The sequence below is a fragment of the Mauremys mutica genome, chromosome 1 (genome assembly GCF_020497125.1).
Source record: "Mauremys mutica isolate MM-2020 ecotype Southern chromosome 1, ASM2049712v1, whole genome shotgun sequence".
Taxonomy (NCBI): Eukaryota; Metazoa; Chordata; order Testudines; family Geoemydidae; genus Mauremys; species Mauremys mutica.
Window position 1 is genome coordinate 102,412,872 of NC_059072.1, and position 23,297 is coordinate 102,436,168.

General features: G+C 39.2%; 2 protein-coding genes across 10 annotated transcripts in view; one reads left to right on the top strand and one right to left on the bottom strand.

Moving 5' to 3' along the window:
• The first annotated feature begins 231 nt into the window (after positions 1 to 231).
• On the top strand, positions 232 to 22,211 carry SYCP3 (synaptonemal complex protein 3). 9 transcript variants are annotated; one of them, XM_044988371.1, is made up of 9 exons: positions 232 to 246; positions 6,634 to 6,843; positions 9,797 to 9,875; positions 11,096 to 11,130; positions 12,689 to 12,806; positions 14,915 to 15,014; positions 15,909 to 16,007; positions 19,719 to 19,823; positions 19,991 to 22,211. In XM_044988371.1, exons 1-9 carry the CDS (start codon positions 234 to 236, stop codon positions 20,042 to 20,044), a joined length of 813 nt encoding a protein of 270 aa, XP_044844306.1. In that variant the 5' UTR covers positions 232 to 233; the 3' UTR covers positions 20,045 to 22,211. The 9 variants fall into 9 exon arrangements, with proteins under 9 accessions (XP_044844306.1, XP_044844330.1, XP_044844344.1 ...); XM_044988395.1 differs by lacking the exon at positions 232 to 246 and adding an exon at positions 280 to 408; XM_044988409.1 differs by lacking the exon at positions 232 to 246 and adding an exon at positions 500 to 520.
• CHPT1 (choline phosphotransferase 1) overlaps positions 19,892 to 23,297 on the bottom strand; it is a 36,643-nt gene continuing 33,237 nt past the window's right edge. The window contains exon 9 of the mRNA XM_044988350.1: positions 19,892 to 20,070. Coding sequence (XP_044844285.1) covers positions 20,026 to 20,070 — 45 coding nt within the window. The 3' untranslated portion in view covers positions 19,892 to 20,025. The remainder of the gene's footprint in view (positions 20,071 to 23,297) is intronic.

Genomic DNA, 23,297 nt, shown 5'->3' on the forward strand with positions numbered 1-23,297 from the left:
TCAGCCACCTTTTAGATTGATGGTGGCAAACATCCATTGCCTAGCACAATGTACAGCTGTGGCAGAAGGCAAATATTGGTCAGAAATGCATAGGGATATTTAATATCCATGTAAGCAGAAACACCCTGTGGAGGATAATGAAGGTGGATTTGGTCCCTGTGTGTAAAATGTATGTGGATACATGGGAGGGTGAATATGTATGAATGAAGAAGTGGATGTATAGGTGCCTGGAGATGAGAGCTTGTGGTGAGTGAAAGGGTCTGTGGTGTTGGGGTGGCTGGATGTAGATACCCATCTGGAGACACACATATTGACCAGGAGCTGGTGTAGGTGAAACAGAGTGGATTTGGGGGCTATTCAGTCCCTGGTTCTTTGCGTGAGTCAGTGTTCTGGAGCACACAGGCACAGGTGGGGGATGAGTAGCACCAGGATTCGCCTTTTGGGGGAGGAGTGGGAAGAGGGAGGAATGACTGGCTATGGGAGACAAAACTATATTGTGAAAGCTCCCCTAAGCACTGAAGTGAGTGTGGCCTGGTGGGGGTTGAGTGGAGACTGGTTTCTGTGCTAGAGCAGGGAAGGCACCTACTGCCCAATGCTGTTGTTTTGGTCCTGCTCCAATTGGTTTAGAGCTGATGACTGCTTATTGGGGGGGGGGGGGGGGGAAGAGAAGTTCGGCGTTTAGGGGATAAGTGTGGCAGGGATTGAGAGGCTGGGTTATGAGGGGATCTGGGTGTGGGGGGGGGATTGAGAGGCTAAGCTGGGGGATCAGTGTATGGGGGAAGGAGAAGTTGGGTTGTGAGGGGATTAGAGGGAATGGAGGGTGGAGAAGCTGGGCTGTGGGGAACAGGGAGGATAGGGAGGGAGAGGCTGTGCTGTGGGGGGATCAAGGTGTATGCGGGGGGGGATAGGCAGGCTGGGCTCTGGGGGATCTGGGCAGAGGGATGAGGCTGGTCTGTGAGGGGCTCAGGGTGGATGGAGAGGCTGGGCTGTGGGGGAAGCGGGGTGGATGGGGGGAGGGATAGGCTGGGCTGAAGGGATGGGCGGGGCTGTGGGGGCGCTGGCGGAGGGCGCGCGGGGTGGGAAGAGGCCACACGTTCCCCTCCCGCCGGGCGCGAGCCCGGCTTCTCTCGCGGGGTCTCGTCGCCTCCTGCCCGCGCGCGTCTCCTGGGCGGCGGCGGCGGCTGGCTGGTCTGTGCAGCCCGGGCGCGTTGGGACGGGAGACGGCGGCGGCTGCGTTGGGTCCGTGCGGTGAGGGGCGCCGGGGCCAGGCCGGGGAGACGCGGTCTCGGGGCCGGAGCTCCCAGGGCGAAGCAGCTGCGGGCGCTGTCGAGGAGCGGGCGCCCCCCCGAACCATTTCTCACTCCCGGCTGCGGGCTCCTCCTTTGCCCCTTAGTAACCGCCTGCGCCGCCTGCCCCGGCTCGCGCTGCTGCGGGCGGGCCCCGCCCCGCGCCGGGGGCCGCTCTGAGGGGGAAGCGGGAGACTCACACGAGCTTGGGCCGCGTTAGCGAGTCTGATCTGTGAGGGGAGAGAAATAAATGAAGTCCCAACTTCCCCCCATTTGCGGGAAGGTGAGAGTGAGGTGCCTGGATCCGTGACTGTGGCCGGGCTGTATAAGGGGACTCAGCGAGAGGCAACTGTTTTTTGTCAAGGGCCCACATTTCTCATCGCGGCAAAGTCAAGCGCCACACGCCAGAGAAAATAAGTAAATAAAAAGATTTTGAGGTCTGTTCAAAAGCATCTGGTAATCCAGCTGTGACTCGCTGTCTGGCTATGGACTACCACTACTTTAGCTGGAGGGAGTGCAACGTTCCTGCCCCCAGAGCGTCCTTGAGCACAAAGCAATAAATACTAGGGCTGTCAAGCGATTAAAAAAATTAATTGTGCTTAATTGCAGTGTTAATAATAGAATACCATTTATTTAAATATTTTTGGATGTTTTCTACATTTTAAAAATATTAATTTCAATTACAACACATAACACAAAGTGTACAGTGCTCACTTTATTTTTTATTACAAAATATTTGCACGGTAAAAAAAACAAAAGAAATAGTATGTTTCAATTCACTTATACAAGTACTGCAAGCTCTTTATAATGACAGTTGAACTTATGTACAAAAAATAACTACATTCAAAAATAAAACAATGTAAAATTTTAGAACCTACAAGTCCACTCAGTCCTACTTCAGCCAATTGCTCAGACAAACAAGTTTGGTTACAATTTGCAGGAGATAATGCTGCCCATGTCTTGTGTACGTCACCTGAAAGTGAGATCAGGCGTTCGTATAGCACTGTTGTAGCTGGCATCGCAAGATAGTTACATGCCTGATGCACTAAAGATTCATATGTCCCTTCATGCTTCAACCACCATTCCAGAAGACATGCGTCCAAGCTGATGATGGGTTCTGCTTGATAACGATCCAAAGCAGATCAGACTGACACACATTCATTTTCATTATCTGAGTCAGATGCCACCAGCAGAAGGTTGATTTTCTTTTTTGGTGGTTCGGGTTCTGTAGTTTCCTCATCAGAGTGTTGCTCTTTTAAGACACCTGAAAGCATTCTCCACACCTTGTCCCTTTCAAATTTTGGAAGGCACTTCAGATTCGTAAACCTTGAGTCAAGTGCTTTATCTGTCCTTAGAAATCTCACACTGGTACCTTCTTTGCATTTTGTCAAATCTGCTGTGAAAGTGTTCTTAAAATGAACATGTGCTGGGTCATCATCCGAGACTGCTATAACATGAAATATATGGCAGAATGTGGGTAAAACAGAATAGGAGACACACAATTTTCCCCCAAGAAGTTCAGTCACAAATTTAATTAATGCATTATTTTTTTAACGAGCATCATCAGTATGGAAGCATGTCCGCTGGAATGGTGGCTGAAGCATGAAGGGACATAGGAATGTTTAGCATATCTGGCACGTAAATACCTTGCAACGCCGGATACAAAAGGGCCATGCGAATGCCTGTTCTCACTTTCAGGTGAAATTGTAAATAAGTAGTCAGCAGTATCTCCTGTAAATGTAAACAAACTTGTTTGTCTTAGCAATTGGCTGAACAAGAAGTAGGACTGAGTGGACTTGTAGGCGCTACAGTTTTACATTGTTTTGTTTTTGAGTGCAGTTATGTAACAAAAATAAAATCTACATTTGTAAATTACACTTTCACGATAAAGAGATTGCACTGCAGTACTTGTATGAGAACTTGAAAAATACTATTTGTTTATCATTTTTACAGTGCAAATATTTGTAATAAAAATAATATAAAGTGAGCACTGTACATTTTGTATTCTCTGTTATAGAAATCAATATATTTGAAAATGTAGAAAAACATCCAAAAATATTCAATAAATTTCAATTGGTATTCTATCGTTTAACAGTGCGATTAATCATGATTAATTTTTTTAATCACAGTTAATTTTTTTGAGTTAATCACGTGAGTTAACTATGATTAATCGACAGCCCTAGTAAATATAAATCCTGATTGAGGAACCCTCAGAACTCCCACAGTGCAGTCTATACGCTGACCAGGTTTTTGGCACCAGACCCACACATCAAGACGCCTCATTACTTGATCTGCCTGACTTTTCTTACCCATGTCAACTTGGTCATCTGAAAACCAAAAGACAAGCTGAGAATTTCAGATTTTTCCCAAAGTTTTTTCTCATGTGAGGGTTAGTTTTAAGATGATTTTGGGGGAGGGGGGGTCTATTATCATGGGATAGGGTTGCCAATCCACCAGGATTGTCCTGGAGTTTCCAGTAATTAAAGATTATGTCATGTGATGAAACCTCCATTAATACATTCAACCAAAACTAGCACCCCTATCATGAGCACAGAAAGTTTGATTTTCAAACTTTTAAGGTTCCTATAGCAGTATAATTTGGCCATGTTGCACATAGCGTCCATTTGTTTTATGGTAAAAAATATTTTCAAGAGAAAGTATAACAGAAGATATAAAATTAACAGCAAAAACAAAAGTAGGAGGTTCTACATGTGTGAGATATTGCTGTGGGAACCTTAACTTTTGAATTCTCATGTGCATGAACATAAGTTTTTTTAATTTCCCTTCATTTTTTTTAAAGAGTAATTTTCAAGGGATTTAATATATGCATTTTATTAGTATTATACTTCTATTTCTTTCAGAACCTGTAAGTGTTGCTCTTATGAGATATGCTCTTGAGGCTCAAACAAACCTCCTTTGAAGTCAGTGGGAGTTGGATTGGAACTAGGGTGACCAGGTGTCCGGTTTTCGACTGGAACACCTGGTCGTAAAGGGATCCTGGCGGCTCCAGTTAGCACTGCTGACCGGGCCGTTGACTGTCCAGTTGGCGGCACCGCACAGTAGGGCTGGCAGGCTCCCTGCTAGCCTCCGTGTGGCTCCCGGAAAACAACTGGCATGTGCCTTCTCCAGCTCCTACACGTAGGGGCAGCCAGGGGGCTCCGCATGCAGCCCCCGCCCCAAGCGCTGCCCCTGCAGCTCCCATTGGCTGGGAACCAAGCTGCAGGAGCGGCGCCTGTGGACGGGGCAGGGCGCAAAGCCACCCAGTTGTGCCTCCATGTAGGAGCTGGAGGGGAACATGCCGCTGCCTCTGGGAGCTGCTTGAGGTAAGCGCCGCCCAGAGCCTGTACTCGTGACCCCTTCCTGGGCCCCAAACCCTAGCCCTGATCCCCCTTCTGCCATCCGAACCCCTCAATTCCAGCCCGGAGTACCCTCCTGCACCCAAACCCCTCATCCCCAGCCTCACCCCACAGTCTGCACCCCCAGCTGGAGCACTCACCTCCCCCGCTTGCTCCCCTGCCCCAGCCCTGATCCCCCTCCCACACTCCAAACCTCTCAGCCCCAGTCCGGAGCCCCCTCCGGCACCCCAAATCCCTCATCCTTGGCCCCACATCAGAGTCCACACCCCCAGCTGGAGCTCTCACCCCCCTGCAGCCCAGAATCCCCTCCCACACCCCAATGCCTCATTTCTGGCCTCAGCATGGAATCCACACCCCCAGCCCAGAGCCTATATTTCCTCCCACACTCCAACCCCCTGTCTCAGCCCGGAGCCCCCTCACATACTCCAAACCTCTTGGCTCCACCCCCTAGCCTGGAGTCTCCCCTACACCCCAAACCCCTCTTCCCTGGCCCCACCGCAGAGCCCGCATCCCCAGCCGGAGCCCTCACCCCCTCTTGCTTCCCAATCTACTGCCTCAGCCTGGAGCCCCCTCCTGCACCCAGAACTCCTAATTTCTGGCCTGATCCCGGAGCCTACACCCCCAGCCAGAGCCCTCACCCCCTCCCGCACCCCAGCCTCCTGAGCCAGCCTGGTGAAAATGAGCGAGTGAGTGATGGGGGGGGGGGGGGAAGAGAGAGCGAGCAACAGGGTGAGTGGGGGATGGAGTGAGTGGGGATGGGGCATCAGAGGAGGGGTGGGGCATGGACGGGGCCTCGGAGTAGGGATGTGGCAGGGAGCGGGGCAAGGGTGTTCGGTTTTGTGTGAGTAGAAAGTTGGCAACCCTAATCGGAACCTTGGGGTAAACTCATCCTTAATGGGAATTCAGAGAGAGTGTTAGGGTGAAGGGAATGGTGGTTTGTTAAACAAATTAGTAATATGGGAGTTGATTTACAGTCTTCCTGTTTATGGAGTCTTGAAATATGCAATGGTGTGGTAGTTTGGGGTGGGTGGATAGGGTCATCTTATTTAAATTGGTTTATACAGGAGTACAGCAGTTTATATCTGTTTATTCAACACTTTTTGAGATGGAAGGTACTGTGTAGAGGTAATTTATTGATACTGAATCTTTTACTTGAGATCTCATTTAGATTGTCATTGCTGTAGGCTCACATGTTTTCTTCTCAGTGGAAAAAAGTTAAATTATCAAAATTATCTTTGCTTGGGGTGTGGGAATAGCTGGTGACACTCCTACCTCTGTTGAATTGTGTCCAGATCTAGCAACTCACTGACTTGGTCACATTTTTCCCCTCTACAGTCAGGTTTGGAAGAAGGACTACCCTAAGACTACTTTTTATTTCCCCTTTTTCATCCTTCTCTACCTCGAGTACCTTGATTTTTTTTTTATTTTGAAGGAATTTTTAAATGTATAGATCACCGTGACACATTTATACATAGAAGTACCCCAAAGGGTGGCTTGAAAATCATTTATGTGGGCTAAAATACCTCCACAGCCAGATTCTGATCCTGTAATTTAGTATTTTAGCACACCCATGCACTCAAACACATTTTACTATATGTGTTTGTTATTTTCTTGAACAGGAAGCATTAAGAAAGGTTTTTAGTGTCATTTTAGCATACACATACTTTTAACAATATTTAATAACTTTTCCTCAAAATGTGTCATTTTAAACATTCGTTTTAACTATTGTACAAAGGCACACATAACAACTCTAATGCTTTGAGTAACTAAATGCATGCCATATATTTACAGGGGCACTATCAATGTTTTAAAAATATAATTGTATTACTTTATGCAAACTACACTAGAAACCGAATCTACAAAGTGTAGCTAAAAATTAAAGTAATTCAGAAAATGAATGTATGTAGGTATTACCAGTAGGAATCACTGAAATTTTACTCTTTAAAAAATCATGGGAAGAAGTGATTACAAATACAGTATATTTGTTACAGTAGAGAAAAAGCCTCTGATTATGGCATCATCTGGAAGAAAGCATTCAGGGAAAGCTGGTAAACCAATACAGGAAGATCAAGCCTTATGTGCCTATAACTTTCAGGAAGAGGAAAAGAAAAACTTGAGTGGATCAGAAGAAGATATTAGGGAAGGTGCAGTATATCCCATGAAATCATTTTCATCAAGTTTGATTAAGAGAGAGTGTTTGTGTGTGTATCTATCTATCTCTATATATAGAAATATATATTTAAAATTACTGAAAGATTAATGATACAGTATAATGCTGTTTCTTGTTGACATTTCTGATGGTGAATAAAAACAAGATAGTTTCTATGTCACAGTGGTTACCTAATTTAATAAGGTTTCATAATTTTGCTACTGATAGCTTGACTTCTAAGTTAAAGATTTTGACTGACCATCACCTGGAGAGAACTTTTTAAAACAATGGAACAGCTCCATGTAATATGTGACTATATGTCTGAGGTTTATTGTTGGTGCCTGTAATACAGTAAGATTTTTTTTAACTCCCTCTTGTCCTTCAGTCCCCAAGGTGGTGCTCTTGTTTTGTGGTTCACAGTAGGCCATTGATGACATAGAAGCACTGCTCAGGCAAGAGCAGCATGCTCTGGTTAAGCTTGACATTGTTCTCCATCCTGCTCTGTCTGAGCCACATGGACAAAAGGATGTAAGGAAGGATGCACAGATCAGGTGCCGATTGATGTACCTAGCTGTGTAAGGAAAGTGTTCTCATGTCAAAGGGTGGGATTTGGATTTGGATTGTGGTGCTGGCAGTGAGAAGAAGGGAGGGGCAGAGAGTGAAAAACAGTAAGAAAAACGGACAGAAGTCTTGAGGAAGAAGGGTGAGAGGGCAAGAGGGTAGCCTGAAGAGGAGATAGATAACAAGGAAGGAAAGGGGAAAGAGAAGGAAGGAGAGATCAGCCAGCCAGTAAAGGAGTTCTTGCTTCTGCTTTGGGAAAGTGTAGTTTGTCATAAGAGACATACTTTTGTTAGAAAAATACAATGATGGGATTTAATTTAGAATTGACCAACCAAATGATGGGAGCCCTTCAGAGTGAAATGAAAGGTTTTTGCACAGTTAGTTTGTGCAAACAGCAGATGATATAGTTTTCTAGTCACTGAGTGGCATGTCACAAATTCTGCAACCATCTCATGGTTTATATGCGTAATTACCATTTAACTAAAGTCCCTCGCACATTATATATCAAAACAATTATTTTGTGTAAATATATTTTTACAGAATTTTCATCAGATGCCAACAAAACTGATTTCAAAAGAGAAGTTTTGTACAGATACTAGAAATGCTCCTCTTACACAGTTGTGGTTCTACTTCGGTATAATGTCATGTCAGAAAATGAGTTGATGATAACTATATTGTAAGAAGTACTTACTCTCCTTCAGCTAGCTTTGTTAGCAGGTTAGTTGATGTCCAAAAGAGCTAACAGCAAAATAATCTTTAAAGGTATTGCACCAGGATTCCCTTACTTTGATCTCAGCTTCCTACTGTGGGAGAGCCTGAAGCTCCATCGTTCAGTGATTTTCAACCTTTTTTAATTTGCAACCCCCTAAAAATGTTTGAATGGAGGTGTGGACCCCTTTGGGAATTTAACCTGTGGTCTACGCACCCCTGTTGTAGAAGTCTTAGACTGACAGATGACTGAACAGAATTCAACTATAAATGTTGTGCTTGTTTGGCATAGAATCTGACACACCATGAGAAAGGGTGCTAAACTGTGGGCTTCTGTGGTAATGACAGTGCTTCCAGGTTTTGACCTGAGATGGGGGTATTCACATACTTTTGATTTATCAGAGAAACAGAATGCCTTTTCTGGGATCTGAAGCTTAATTTTCATAGTCACCTTTCGTGGACCCCTTAGACATAGTCTAGGGACCCCCAGGGAATCTATGAACCACAGGTTCTTGCATCCGAAGAAGTGGGTATTCACCCACGAAAGCTCATGCTGCAAAAACATCTGTTAGTCTATAAGGTGCCATAGGATTCTTTGCTGCTTCTACAGAACCAGACTAACACGGCTACCCCTCTGATAGGTTGAAAACCTTTGCCCTAGTTTATAGATTTTTTTCCCCCTGAGAGTCACTGGCACTAGGCATGAGACCCTCCCCAATGTTTCATTCCCTCACCATGCCTCAGTTCCCTCCAATATCTCTCATTCAGTTACTTTCTGAACATGGTCAACAAAGATGTTCTCTCCAGCAACTCTAAGCTGATTTTGTCATCTCTTTTGGATGCAGTCTTTTGACAGGCACATTCTGTCCTTTATTGTTTTTTCCTCTCTTCCATTGTTACAATTTAAATAATTTAAAGTAAACTCAAACAATCACAGAGTTCTTCTGTATATATGTACTTGAGGTGCTGCAGCTAGTATTTGGTTTTGGCCTCAAGAAAAGAGTCTCCATTTTGTGTTTTGTTGGTCTATGTTAACAATATTTCTGAGAGGGATACTCAAGCTCTCTCACTCCCTAGAGTTCGTTGTTCTTCGGAATGTCTAGTGACGCTTTGGACTGTGGCTCATACTGTTTTTAGAAATGTGAAAACATTCATAAATACATTTTTGGCAATATATATTTCTAGTTCCAGTGCGAGATAGCCCTCAGGTTTCTTGCTCTACAGTAGTGGAAATCCTGTGCGTTTGGAATCTTTTTAAAGAAGGGATAGTTACTTAAACGATCAAATTTCACAGTATTACCATTCACTCACCTCTTTTCCTCTCCAAATTTAGGTTTCCAATGTAAGTGATATGTTTTTTTTAAAGTTTAGATTATTTCCATTTTTGAGATGATTGTGGTGAGTTTTGGCAAATGTTCAGTTTTGCGAGCTGTTGTTGCTTGAGCATTCAGGAACTGACTGAGGAGGTTATAGGGGGAACTGAGGCAGTGCCAGTTCAACACTGGGGAAGGATTTGTGTCCAAGATTCCAGTGCATCAGATAGCCAACATTCTAAGAGCTAGAGGAGTTCCAGCTTGTTTCATGCTAGAGAGCTAAAACCAAGACTGGAAATCCTATATGATGAGATCTAGTAAGAAAGCAGGATTATGCATAGGTAATTATCACTTTAAGTAAAATAATTTCCAGCAAAATATTTTGTAAGTGGTGTCTGTTTTGTTTGTTTTTAAAATATAAAGGTGACACTCCAGTAATTGAAAAACATGGGAAAAAAAGACCTTCGGTGACTCCTCATGCAGTAGTTGAAGAAGATGTGGGGTAATTTGCTTAAAAATCTTATTTTTATTAAGAAAAAATTTCCACATAGATATTAATTACTGAAATTTAACATGCCTATTTTTCTCCTAGTAGATTCTAGTCAGATATTTTTTTAAAGACAGTAAAATCTATTAGTAATATATTGGTAAAGTAGGCCAGGCTACAGTTATGTTTAAAAAAAGGAAAAATTCTATGTTTTATATAGCAATGCTAACTTTTGAATAGCTGTAACTATAAGCTAAAAAAGTTATTAATATTTGTTTTCTGGCTTCTCAAAATTCTTGCTTTCTCCCAAAGGTAGTTTGAGTTCCACCCGAAACAGTTTTATCATTTTGCTGAACGTCTTTCCCAATTCTTATTTTTCTTGAGAATGACAGTAATGCTTCAAAAATTAAATGTGTCCATTACTACCTGAAAAGATCCAGTATTTTTTATAAGTAAAGTCAGTCTTTTGAGGCGTATGTTTGAAAATATACAGAGTTGGAATAAGTCTTAGTGATAGTAGATTCCAGTCTGTGAAGTCTGGGTGATTGAGATAGAAACCAGTTCTTATATGGCACAAAGAAAATGGTACCCTACAGAAAAGATGCATGTAAACAAGGGATATCTTCCTTTCCTGTTGCCCAGAATGTCATGCCCTTATTTAATCTCTCAGTTATTTCCTCACTGCCACACAGACCTGTTTAATCTTCACGGATTTTCCTTAAAAGTGCTATACAAATCCATCCCAGTCTACATCTTGCACCTTGTCTTGTATCATCACCCTCTGCTCTTCCAGTGATGCCAACCGTGATGGCACATTTATCTCTTCCCATGTCACTCATCATTCTTATATATAGAATTCTCCTCCCAATTCTGGTTTACCAATTCACTGTCTTTTCCTCAAACATATCCCCTTACAGACTGAATACTCCCTTGACCCCAGTAAGTTAATTAAATAGAAAACTATAACTGAAAAATCATGCAAGTCTATCTCTTGACTTCCTGTTGCAGCCTATCATGTGTGTGTATTTCTCTTAGTTTGTACATTCCTCAGCACATGTACTGCTATCATTTTCTGTCTTGAACAACAGTGACAATTTTGTCAGCAGTTACAAATAATAAAACAATAGATGTTAAAACTAGACAGTTAAACTTTGAGGTATATACAATGAATCTAATTCTATTGTCATTTATACAAAAATAGTCATATCAAGTTTTTGAAACACAATATTTTGTAGGGGTGAAGTACAGACTATGTTGGAACGATTTGGAGGTAAGTATATTTTAAAATATTATTCATATAGTATTGAATTAAGAAATGTTAATGTTTAAGTAACAACATTGAAAGTATATAGTCTAACTCTTTTTATAACAATAGCTTTAATTAAAGTATCAAAGGTTTAATGTGAGAGGAAGAGTAAAATGATCGCTTTTTATAGCATTGGATACAGCCACTTTCCAGCAGAAAGTGACAACTGACATGCATAAATGGAACAATACAAGGTAAGTGCTAAAATGTAAACATAGTGAAGATGCAAGTATTCTTATAGACTAATGATCAAAGAAGAGAGAATGGAAGGATATATGAGTGGAGTTTAATACCAATCACAGTCTAAAGCAGAAAGGAAGATTTTAAAGATGAAGTATGACAAGAACTTATGCAGTTATTTGGAGGAGAGCGTTCCAGAGTGGCAGGGCAGTATGAGTGAAAAAGCTATCCCTTTCACCGTGACCTTCCCCTTTTTGTCACAGTGAAGACGCAAACTGAAGATCAGGAAGTAGGAGGGGTGTAAGAAAACAGGGACATAAATTTATTATATAAATTAACACATCGTGTAACAAAGGAGCAAAAAGAAGTGGGAAGGAAGAGGACAGGAAAGAAGGGTCATGACAACAAGATGACATCTACTCAACAATTGGTTGAGTAGTAATTTTATTTTTATATCATATATAAATAGATGTCTTATAGAATAAATATCTTTTGTATGTGGGCCTCAAAGTAGGAGTGGATCTTATGGACCTCCCTTGTGCATGAATTAACTGTTTAAAAATGCCCAAGATTTCTTGCTTTGGAGGTAAATATAAGAATGCTCTGCTAGTCAGAGCAATCTAACAGAAAGATGACTTTGGTCTTTGAATAATTAAATAATAGGAAGTTAATTTAGTCTAATATAGACTAAAGATAGGTAAAAGGATGAGATATGGAGTAATCAGAAAATGTGTTGAGAGAAAGAGATAATGCCACCTGCACAGAAATAATAGTTAAGAATGGAGCTAGCAATGAGACATCAGTCTGAGCCAATACAGAGAGACAATAAGAGATCAGCTGATATAGCCTTGAAGTAATTTATAGCAGAAGGAACAAAGTGATTGTTACAGGCATGAAATTGGGTATACCTGTAATTTGCTTAATAACTTTCCAAACAAATTTATTTATGTCATAATAAAACGGTGATGTTTACTCAAACCATCCTTTTTTAAAGATACTTAATGTGCTTGAAGAATAAGAAATTGTTTACCACTTATATTCATTTAAAAGATTTTGACAGTGTTGGTAGGCCCACACTTTTGCTACTTAAATCCAAGTAACTTTAATACATATTTTTCCAAAACAGTTTTAGTCAGTGCTTTTTCAATAAATAATATTTTTAAGAGTCAGCAGCCTGTCATATGAGCAGTTTTTCAATTACAAAACTTTGTGTGTGCTTCACTAACGCACAAGTTATATAAAAAAATGATGATAGTAAAATATTTTGAAATTCCTAATAAAATGCAAAGTAGATCTGTTGCAATACATAATACAATTTCTGATTTTATTTGTCTAAATACAGCTGACATTAACAAGGCTCTCTTGGCTAAGAGGAAAAGATTAGAAATGTATACTAAGGCTTCTCTTAAAACCAGTAACCAGAAAATTGAACATGTTTGGAAAACACAGCAAGAACAGAGGTAAGAGTCACAGTTACTGCTGGAAACAATGTGTTTAATTTGTTTTTCTGGCAGGGCTTTGGAGCAGAGCCCAGAGCTGGAGCGCGGAGCAGCTCCAGAGCAGTGGAGCTGCAGGTTTTTGCCTGGAGCTGGAGCGGAGCCGGAGCACAGCTCCAAAGCCCTATTTTCTGGACCACAGAATCTACTATCATAGCATCGGGGAATTGTGTCATATCTACTTGGGCCACAAGGGACATTCTACCCAAACATCTGGTTAGGTGTGTCTGCTTTGTTTAAATCAGCAGTAATAGAGTAACACATCTCATTTATTTTATGAAAGAGAAATTTGACATGAACGTTTCTGAGCAAACACAAAATTTTTATTTTTGGTCAAAATTTTGTTCCACTTTAAAACTGAAAAATTTCCAGTAGAAGTTTTCAGTAAGATTTGATTGTTTGGTTTAAAAAAAAGTCAAATGCTTTTTACAAACAAAAAAATATTACTCATACATTTTATTATGTACTGAAAACTAATCTAAGGTTACTTTTGGATTTTTTTAACTATTAATTCATTATTTTTCTTTCTCTCTGAGGCATGTTTAATTACTCACAGAGACAGGCATTAAAGGCAAAGGGAGGTGAAAAACGGTACTAGTAAAATATTTCAGACACCTATAACAGATGTTCAAAATATTTAATAATATGATACAAAGGTTTTATTGGCACTCATTTGGAAGGACTAGCATAACTCACTCCTGGGGCTGGTCTACACTACTATTTAAGTCGATGTAACTTACATCACTCGGGTGTAAAAAAGATGTAAGTTACATCGACATAAGTGTTGTACGCACCGTGCGCTATGTTGGCGGGAGACACTGTCTCCCATGACATAGCTTCCACCTCTTGTTGAGGTGGAGAAATTATGCCGATAGGAAAGCACTGCCCTGTCAGCATAGCGCGTCTTCACCAGACGCGCCACAGAGGTGCAGCTGCATCAATGTAATGTGGCAGTGTATACTTGCCCCTGGTTTATCATCCAGGAGTAATGTTGGTATTTTAAACCTGCATTGATAAAATATTGTACATGCACACACAATGTATTAATTGCTAATTTATTTAAATTCCTGTGAATCAGTATAAACCTACCTTCTTGTTTTTATGCCAAAGATTCCACTGTGAGAGTGGCCAATGTAATTAAGAGCCCTATGTTGAATAGTAGGGCAGCTTTCCTAATACCCATCCTCCCCTTCTCCATGTTTAGGCGTGGTTCCTGGGGACCCAATTTCCCTACCCCCTTAGCAATGGACAGGGCGGGGAGGAGAGGTCCCAGTTTCTGTGGGGAGAGAGGAAGTGGGGAGAGAGAGGTCCCAGTTTCTGTGGGGAGAGAGGAAGTGGGGAGAGAGAGGTCCCAGTTTCTGTGAGGGTGGGGAGGGAGACAGAAGGGTCTTGATAATTGTAACACGCACAGAAGTGCATCTAAAATGCATGGCAAGCATTCAAGGCTCTACGCCAGCCCCCTTGTACTTGGCTTTGCACCTTTGGCACTTGCCACTGGTCCAAGTAACCTCCCTAATTTTTTTCATCCCTAAAAAACTCAGAACAAGTTGGATATTTCTGATAGTATTTGCTCTGATTTGGATATTGACCTGGTAGTTGTATTTAAATGCACTCTACCCAATACATAACTTTAAATGACATTAGTTTACCTATAAACAAACGTCTATGTTCTTAATTTTTCAAATTGATGAACAGAATCCTTCTAGGGTCATATTTCACCATTTTAATGAGCAAAAGTAGCTTAGGTCTTTATTTTGTGCCATTCCTGACATACTGGTAGAAAAATTATGCCCCGGTCTTCAACTTCAAGAAAATAGACCTTCCTCTTCCCACTTCCAAACCTTCCACCCAAAGAAACCCACATTTGGGCAATTCATCTTCTAATCCTATGTAAACAGTATTATTTATAAACAGAATGTTTTAAAGTTTTTCTTCTGGCATTAGTGGCTCTACAATTATAATAACCATGCCAACTGAGACATGTTTCTTCACCTGTAAAATGGGGATGATAATATATAGCACTTTTCATAAGTGATCAATTAACTCTAGATGTTATTGTGATGTATTTATAGACAGAAGCTCAACCAGGAGTATTCCCAGCAGTTCCTGACTTTATTTCAACAATGGGATATGGACATGCAGAAAGGAGAGGAACAGGAAGAAAAACTCGCGGTTTGTTTCTAGCCTGGCAACTGTTTGATACATTTGTTTTATAATATATTCACAAGTGCTAATTATTCTTGTTAGACACCAACCTCTCACAGGTATAAACACACTTTAGGTGAATTTCAGACAAAACATATGGTGTTGGGGACTGCCTGTGTCTTAAAGTTTTCTTTTATTTTTTAGGACTTCCCAAGTGTAAAATGTTTATAAATTATCAGATGTATTGCAAACTGAAGAGGTGATAAAGACTATCTGATGTTGTAGTGTCTCTCCCTAGCCTTATCAATATAGAGGTAAATGCTTCTCATGTGCAGGAGCCACATGCTGACTCAGTGCAGAGATGCAAGGTTCTCATGGAAGATCAGAGCAGACCCTAAATGTCCCACTATATATGGGCAAGTTTCCACCCATATCACTAGAGACTGTGGGATAGAGTAATAGAGACTGGAACATTATGCTTGGGATGGAAATAGGGAAGCGATGCCAAATCTGTGTAGGGTAGGATGACATTGGGGAATTATAGCATTTACACCCGATCCTGTTCACAAGGAACAGAGAACAAGAGCAGTCACCCTAATAATGGGGGAAGGAAGCTATATAATGGCAGAGGGGCACAATTACTCTGGGAGCACATTGCATCAGTTCAGATTACTTGGAAGAAGTTGTGTTCCTCTTCTGTTTACAAGTTGTGCTGTCCCCTGACAGCAACATAGGTCTAGAGAATGGATTTGGGCAGCATTTCCCCTTTCCTTGCCATCCCTGTTTTCTACCAGAGATCCATGTTATAGATTCTAGAATGTGGATTTCCAGTGAAAGGGGAACTTATACTTTTGAACCCTGACAGCATTGACCTGTCTAACTACTGCTTGTCAATTAACATGATTCTTTTTTGTGCTTTAGAATATGTTTCGCCAGCAACAGAAGGTTTTTCAACAAGCAAGAATAGTTCAGAGTCAGAGACTGAAAACAATTAAACAGCTGTATGAGCAGTTCTTAAAGGTCCAGTATATATACTTTTTTTTAAAAGCTAGACCATGATTCTGTTAGAGGGATTCTTAATGACTCCATAGGTAAGGCTGCATTGAAATTTACAGTTAAATAGGATTAAAATTCCCTATATTTTACAATAATTATTTAATTAAAATCCATTTAAGGATGATACTAGTAAGAGAGCCTTACACATGGTTCCTTTAATTAATCAAGAATGTTTGTGTAGTGGTATTTTGGAGTCTGCAAGGATAGTTCCATTTTCCATGAAGGTCTTGTCTAAACACCCAAGTTGTACTCACATAACTAAAATCTGTTTTAAAAAGTGATTTAATTAAGCCAGTCAAATCCCTGGGTGAGCACACACATCTGATTAAAACTGTTTATATCTGTTTACCTTGCATCTGTACATTTACCAGTGCAAGCTAAACTGATAAATCAGATTGGTTGAACTACAGTTGTGGTTACTCTTAATTTGATTTCAATGTGTCTTTGTGTGAAGACTAGGCGTTAGATTAATGTTATGAACACTTCTTCTTTTAAATAAAATAGTGTAATATTTCACACTATTTGAAAATAAAGCATAAGCCAAAATTTAGCATTTGTTATGCTTGTGTTAGAGGTAGTGGTCTCAGTAAGAGTGAATGGCTACCATAGAATAGTGCTACCCATTGTCAGTAATCTTTTTACAAATAGCTATTTGTAGAAAGATAAATACTCATTTTAAATAAATTAAAATTTAAATAATTTTTATGATAAGAAGTTATGCTTCATTGGGTGAGTTTTCCAAACATAGGACAATGGGTATTACTTTTAATAAACCAATATTAAAACTGATTATGCACTTTGATGCCAGCAACAAAAGTCAGTCCAAAATAGGGGTCTTCTGTGAAAGTGGGCCCAACTGGGGCAGTTAATATTCACTTCAGTTTAACTGACTTTCTGGGGTTTTGTTGGTTTACTATGTATTTTGATATTATATTGAAAGTGTGGTTCACACTTTATAAACATACCCTTAACATAAATGGTTAATAAATGATTAACAGACGTTAAATACATTACAGACAAGTAATATGTATAATAGATTATGGACTCTTAACAATTGATTATCTAAGTTATTAAAACATCACTTGTTAACCCTTCATATACAATTTATAGATGTACTCTTACTGTAAAGTGGTCACTACTTATTTTAAAATAAGATAGATCTAACTTTTGAATGAAGAAGAGTCTATATTGTATCTTTACCTTCTTTCCCGTCTCAGAAGCCAGGTGAACATAGCTCTGGAATATAGGTGAGATGAATAATATAAATTGTAACTCTCTAGTTTAAACCAAGTATGTGTTTTTTTAATCTAAGCTGATTTAAGACCACAGAATAGGTCCATCTGTTTCCAAGATACCACTGTTCTACATTTCCCTGAGCTCTGGTACAGAAAACAGTTTAACTGCTACCATAGACAATTTAAAAATAAAAAGTTTTCAGCAGTACTCGAGTCTGTGTTATTGCATTTTCTGTGGTCAGCAATAGGTTAATTTCATAGTTAGCTGGACATGAAGAATCTGGTTATGTTAAAAAGTTATTATATAGTGTATTAGTTTTACACTAATTTAAAAGTTAATAACCATTCTGAAAAAAATTGAATATAGCTACCAAAAAAAGAGAGAGAAAAAATGAAATTTAATTTGGAGTAGATCTACTCAACAAAATGAAAAAAGTTTAATTAAACATTTTAAACGTGGAAGGTATTTTTTTTGTGGGGGGTTTGAAATGACATTTGGGGGTTTGAGGGTTTGTTTCATTTTTTGTTTGTTTGTAGAAAAACAAATTTCATGTTTTCCCCCTCTGACTGCAGTAAAATGAATAATGTCCGGAATTCTCAACTCCACCTTTGACTTTTAAAAAGTTGAGGAAGATTTTAAGTGTTAGAGTAGAAAAGGGCGTGAGGGGAAAAACCGAACTGAAGTGGAAATTTGTTTTGTTTCAAAATTTCACATCAAAATTGAAGTTTTGTTAAATGACATTTCCCCACAAAACCTCATTTTTTGATGGTTGAAACTGATAGAAAAGTTTTCCTAAGTCTAGTTTAGAGTAGCTTTCAAATCTCACAGTTAGCATGAAAACAAAACAGGTGCTCTCATACCCTATTGCAGGGGTCGGCAACCTTTCAGAAGTGGTGTGCCAAGTCTTGGTTTATTCACTCTAATTGAAGGTTTCGCGTGCCAGTAATACATTTTAACCTTTTTAGAAGGTCTTTTTCTATAAGTCTATAATATATAACTAAACTATTGTTGTATGTAAAGTAAATAAGGTTTTTAAAATATTTAAGAAGTTTCATTTAAAATTAAATTAAAATGCAGAGCCCCTCAGACCAGTGGCCAGGACCCAGGCAGTGTGAGTGCCACTGAAAATCAGCTCATGTGCCGTCTTCGGCACACGTGCCATAGGTTGCCTACCCCTGCCCTATTGCTAAAACAGAAACCAAAACTAAAACCTAGTTACCTATCATCTTAATATTAGACGAACACACTTGAAATAAAAGCGTATTTAACCATACCTTACTACTTTCAAACTTTCAGTTAACATGTCATATAAAAGCAATGTTAAAATTAGAAAGACAAATTACAGTTACTACTTAAGATGCAGTGAATGGAATAAAAGATTGTGGTAGTGCTTGAACTTCCAAATAAAATCAGGACTCAAGTCCTGCACACCTTTACACCCAAGCTTAACTTCATGCTTTTGAGTGGCCCCCCTTATCTTGATGGGACAACTAATGTTTAAAGTTATGCACAATATTAAGCATTTGCAGGATTACAGGTCCCAAATAGTATGTGAAAGTGATGCAGTGCAGGGCATTTAAGTTATGAATACATAAGGGGGGAAAGAGGAATATATCTCAGGCCTGATTATCAGAGGCACTTTACACCTGTAGCTCTCATTGGCTTGTTAGAGTTCAGCATGTAGTTTTCTTAAAACACCACTGTTACAAGATGCCCTTTTCAGCTGTTACTCAGTTTCGTGCTCTACTCTCACCAAGTCAACTTTATGCAGTACCCTTTTAACCCACTACTAGACAAGTAAGATATTTTACATGGTGTTGGTAGTCTAATCAACATTCAGTATACTGTTGTAAACTGGAAATTCCAGTTGTGGGATAACTCTAGAAGATGAAATTATGATCCCCTTTGTGAAGGTTGTAACTTGCTAATTATGATACAGTAGAACCTCAGAGTTACAAACATCCCGGGAATGGAGATTGTTCATAACTCTGAACAAAAGGTTATGGTGGTTCTTTCAAAAGTTTATAACTGAACATGGACTTAATACAGCTTTGAAAGTTTACTATGCAGAAGAAAATGCTGCTTTTAACTATCTTAATTTAAATGAAACAGGCACAGAAACAGTTTCCTTACCTTGTCAAAAATATTTTAACCCCCCCCTTTTTTTTTTAGTAGTTTACATTTAACACAGTAATGTACTGTGTGTGTGTTTTTCTCTCTCTCTCTCCCGCCTGATTGCATACTTCAGGTTCTAACTGAGGTGTGTGGCTGACCTCTGTAGTGATTGTGGTACCAGTTGTGTATGGTGCTCAGCGAGTTCTGTTTACTTCTGGTTTGTGAATAGGATGTGTTTGGAAATCTAGGTTTTGGGGTTTTTTTTAAACCAAAACTGAGAATAAATATTAGCAGTTTTATACTAAGTTAATTTCTGTCATTTAGAGTATGGAAGAACTGGAGAAAAATCATGAAAACCTTCTAGCAGGTGCACAAAATGAACTTCGCAAAGAAATGGCTATGTTGCAAAAGAAAATCATGATGGACACTGTAAGTATGAGCTTTGATTTATGGGGGAAAACAGTTAAAAATGAAAAGACAGAACATTAAGTAGAAAAATCATTTAACATTCACTTTTAATTCTTTCAATATTTCAGACTGATGTATTTTTTCCTAAATGTTGCATTTGTTCAGTGTTATCTCCTTTCTTGTAACAGCAACAGCAAGAGATGGCAACTGTTCGCAAGTCTCTTCAGTCCATGTTATTCTGATGGCTCAGTGAAGAAACAACTTGCACCTAAGTAACATGATACAATTATAGCCATTAGCCATGGAAAAATAAGTCTGTTCCTTTAAAATTCCAATTTAAGAGTTCCTATTAATCAAACTGTTACATGTATTGTTTCAATAATGTTACTAGTGAACTTAATAATCCTATTTTTTCATGTTCTTAATGGAAGAGATTGCAAACTGGATTCTTTCCTCAGAAACTATTAATATGTCTGCTCGAATCCTCCTTAACCTCATTGCAGTGAGAGTTGCTTTTCTAACACTAAGGCAGTATTATAAAATGCAAGACTATAGCAGTATGGAGGTTAATAGATGTTTACCTCTTGGAAAAGGTGAATATGAATCTGTGTACCATAGCTGGCATTAATGCAAAATGGATCACAAAATTCCACCAATAATGACATCACAGGATTAAAAGGACACATTAAAAACTTGATGCTCGTTATGCAAAAATGTACCTTTGCAACTTTATAATTGTGAACTAAAGAAACCTCCAAAATAATCCTAGGTTCTGTGTGTATATCTTGCATATTTAGCAGGATAACATACCAGAAAGTTTAGGAATTAAAAGTATGCTACACACAAATTATATTTCTTTGGTACTTTAGGTTATTAGACTACATCTTGTGGTTTACTCTTTTTCTGTTCTAGGCACTGTAATGGTTGAAGGTTTTTTTAAAGTATCATTAGTAGCCTTATTATAAGCTGTACGTTGTACTTTACTGCACTAACAAGGACATACGTTTGCCAAGGCGGCAAGACTCGTTAGTCATGGTAAACTAGCTGTTTTGGCTTTACAGCATAGAGCACATAATTGGTTTAAATGAGCCAAAATAAACAACAATTTACAACACAGTCTGCAGTGATTATTGATAACACTACACATCTAGATACTATCAGTTCCTGTGGACCATTTTGGAAGTGATATTAAAGTAGATGCCCATCTCCAGAGCTGTAGTTGGAAGGGTAGTTCTTGCTGCTTTTTGAAAGAATTAGCAGTTTAGTAAAGGATTAAGTTTTTAAAGTAAATTCTTTATATTTTGTATATCACAGTACAGTGAATTCTGATTTACTTTTTTACAGCCAGGTTGGAGTTTTCATGCATTTGTTTTACAGAAAACCACTGTATACACATTCATTTCTTACAATTTAGGAAATCCCTGAAATATTTTCAAATTTTGATTTAATACAAAAAATAACATTTGGTCATTAGCTGCTTGACATCACTAACAAATATAACTTGGAGGAACTAACACTCAGTTGTAATGACAGTTTTAGCTTTGATTCTATAAAAACGTATAGTAATATGCCCATAAAGAATGATTTTTTTTGTCCAGTCTTTCCTAGAGTTGCTCTAAAAGTGCAGTTTTCCAAAGGGTTCCAAAACCAGACCAGAGAGATTCTGTATAAAATATTTGTTCATTACTTAATGTTTACATTTTGGAATTGGGTTCCCCCCGTTTTCTGACTGCTTCCTGGATTCTGGAGCCTGTGTCATATTTTAGGGAGTTACTGTTGCACTATTTTCTGGATAGGGACATCTAGGCCAGCTGTTCATATTGCCAGGGCAGTTTTTCAGTCCCTATTTAAAACTGGGATAGAGGAGGGGAACAGTCTTCTAGAGAGGGGATTTGTGATGGCCTATGCAATGGAAACAACTAAGCTACTGTGGAAGCAAGGAAAGAATTACTGGAGAAATAATAAAGTATTTAATTTTGCTACACCCAAACAAAAAGCGAGAACTAAGTTTTTCTTCGACACTACTTATCTGAGATTGAAATTTTGAGTTAGTAAGCACCATTGCAGCCACACTTTTCCACAACAGTTATTAGGACTCAGAGCAATAAACACTCGTTCAGTGCTAATTCACACATGTTGGGAAGACATGTTAAAGTGTGAGAGACTTTGGTGTCTACCAAGTCATGGAACTCCACTTATATTATCTCTAAGTTGTCATTTAAGTATAATCAGATAATGCTGTAAGATTTACTCAGTCTTTTCTGGTATGATATAGTCAAACAAATGTTTTTCAGTCCAATAGAAAGAATTGCCTACAACATAATTTTATTACTGCACAACATTAATACCCACAGGCATAACTATACCCTACATCACAACTTGTTTTGAGAGCACAACACAAGCTTCTTAGGCCTACTGCTTAGTGAAAATAAGGCTGAGCTTGCTGTGGAAGAGAAACTGCTGAGTAACTGAAAATTATTTCATTAAGCAGTTCTCGCTTACAGTATTTACAGAGCAACTGATGCATCTCATTTAGAACTGTTAAAGTTGTCATTATTACTTTTCACTATATATCTTATGAATAACATGCATGAAAATGATTGTTAAAAGTTCCTCTGTGCATGATGCTTTTCTCCCAGTTTCTTGAACAGGGTGAGGAGGATGAACTCTTAAGCCTTGTCTACATGGTCAGTGCAGCACCACTGATGGCAAGTGGTGAGTTACAGGTCCAATTTTATGGCAGTAGTATAGCCTCAGCAATCAATGATCCTGTTTTCCAGTAGGATTCTCTAATAATAAATCGGGTGGAGAACCTCATGCCCAGAAAGTATAATCTTTATTCAGAATGTTTTTCAAGTTTATTAGCAGTAGTAAGAAACACCACCACAGGAGTGCAGGTATCATATCACAGGTGCATGAAGGCTGAGAGCTTTCAACCACTTGAAATCTAACATTATATTATTACAATAATAATGTTGGTGGGTTTCTTCACAAAAGTGAAAACGTGTTTAGTATATTCCAAGCTTTGGGAATGTTGTGAACTGCATTCTTCATTGCTTAAAATGCAAGCCAGAAATTGATAAGGGGTTCTTTCACATTTGAAGGGCTTTTGTAACTAGTCTATTGAAACAGCTTGGAGAGGTGAAAAGTTAGGGTTGACTTCTATGTTACGTTTGCTACCTAAAAATTAGATTTGGTGGAAATGTCACTAGCCTTTAGCTATAGTAAGTCAGGTCTCTTCTGCTGATTCTCATTGATTTTAGATTACCCTTATTTTTGGCCAGTATTTTCAAATAGACAAATGTATTAACCAACCAGTTCATTTCACAGCCTGAGCTCTCATCACACTGGTTATTGCTTTACAATAACATTTTATAATCTGTGATGAAATACAGTGAAGTGTCTGATAAAAGATTAGAAAAAATTTCACACTTTTTTGTACTCAGATTTTTATACTTAAATACTGACAAGATATACTTAATTCCTTGAACAGTC

What these genes read in the sequence shown, in the direction of transcription:
- SYCP3 (XM_044988359.1), top strand. Translation starts at nt 5,599, where the DNA reads ATGGGAGTTGATTTACAGTCTTCCTGTTTATGGAGTCTTGAAATATGC. An exon ending in GATTAAGAGAGAGTGTTTGT is followed by an intron (nt 6,844 to 9,796) that starts GTGTGTATCTAT and finishes TAAAATATAAAG; the next exon opens with GTGACACTCCAGTAATTGAA. An exon ending in TGTATGAGCAGTTCTTAAAG is followed by an intron (nt 16,008 to 19,718) that starts GTCCAGTATATA and finishes TCTGTCATTTAG; the next exon opens with AGTATGGAAGAACTGGAGAA.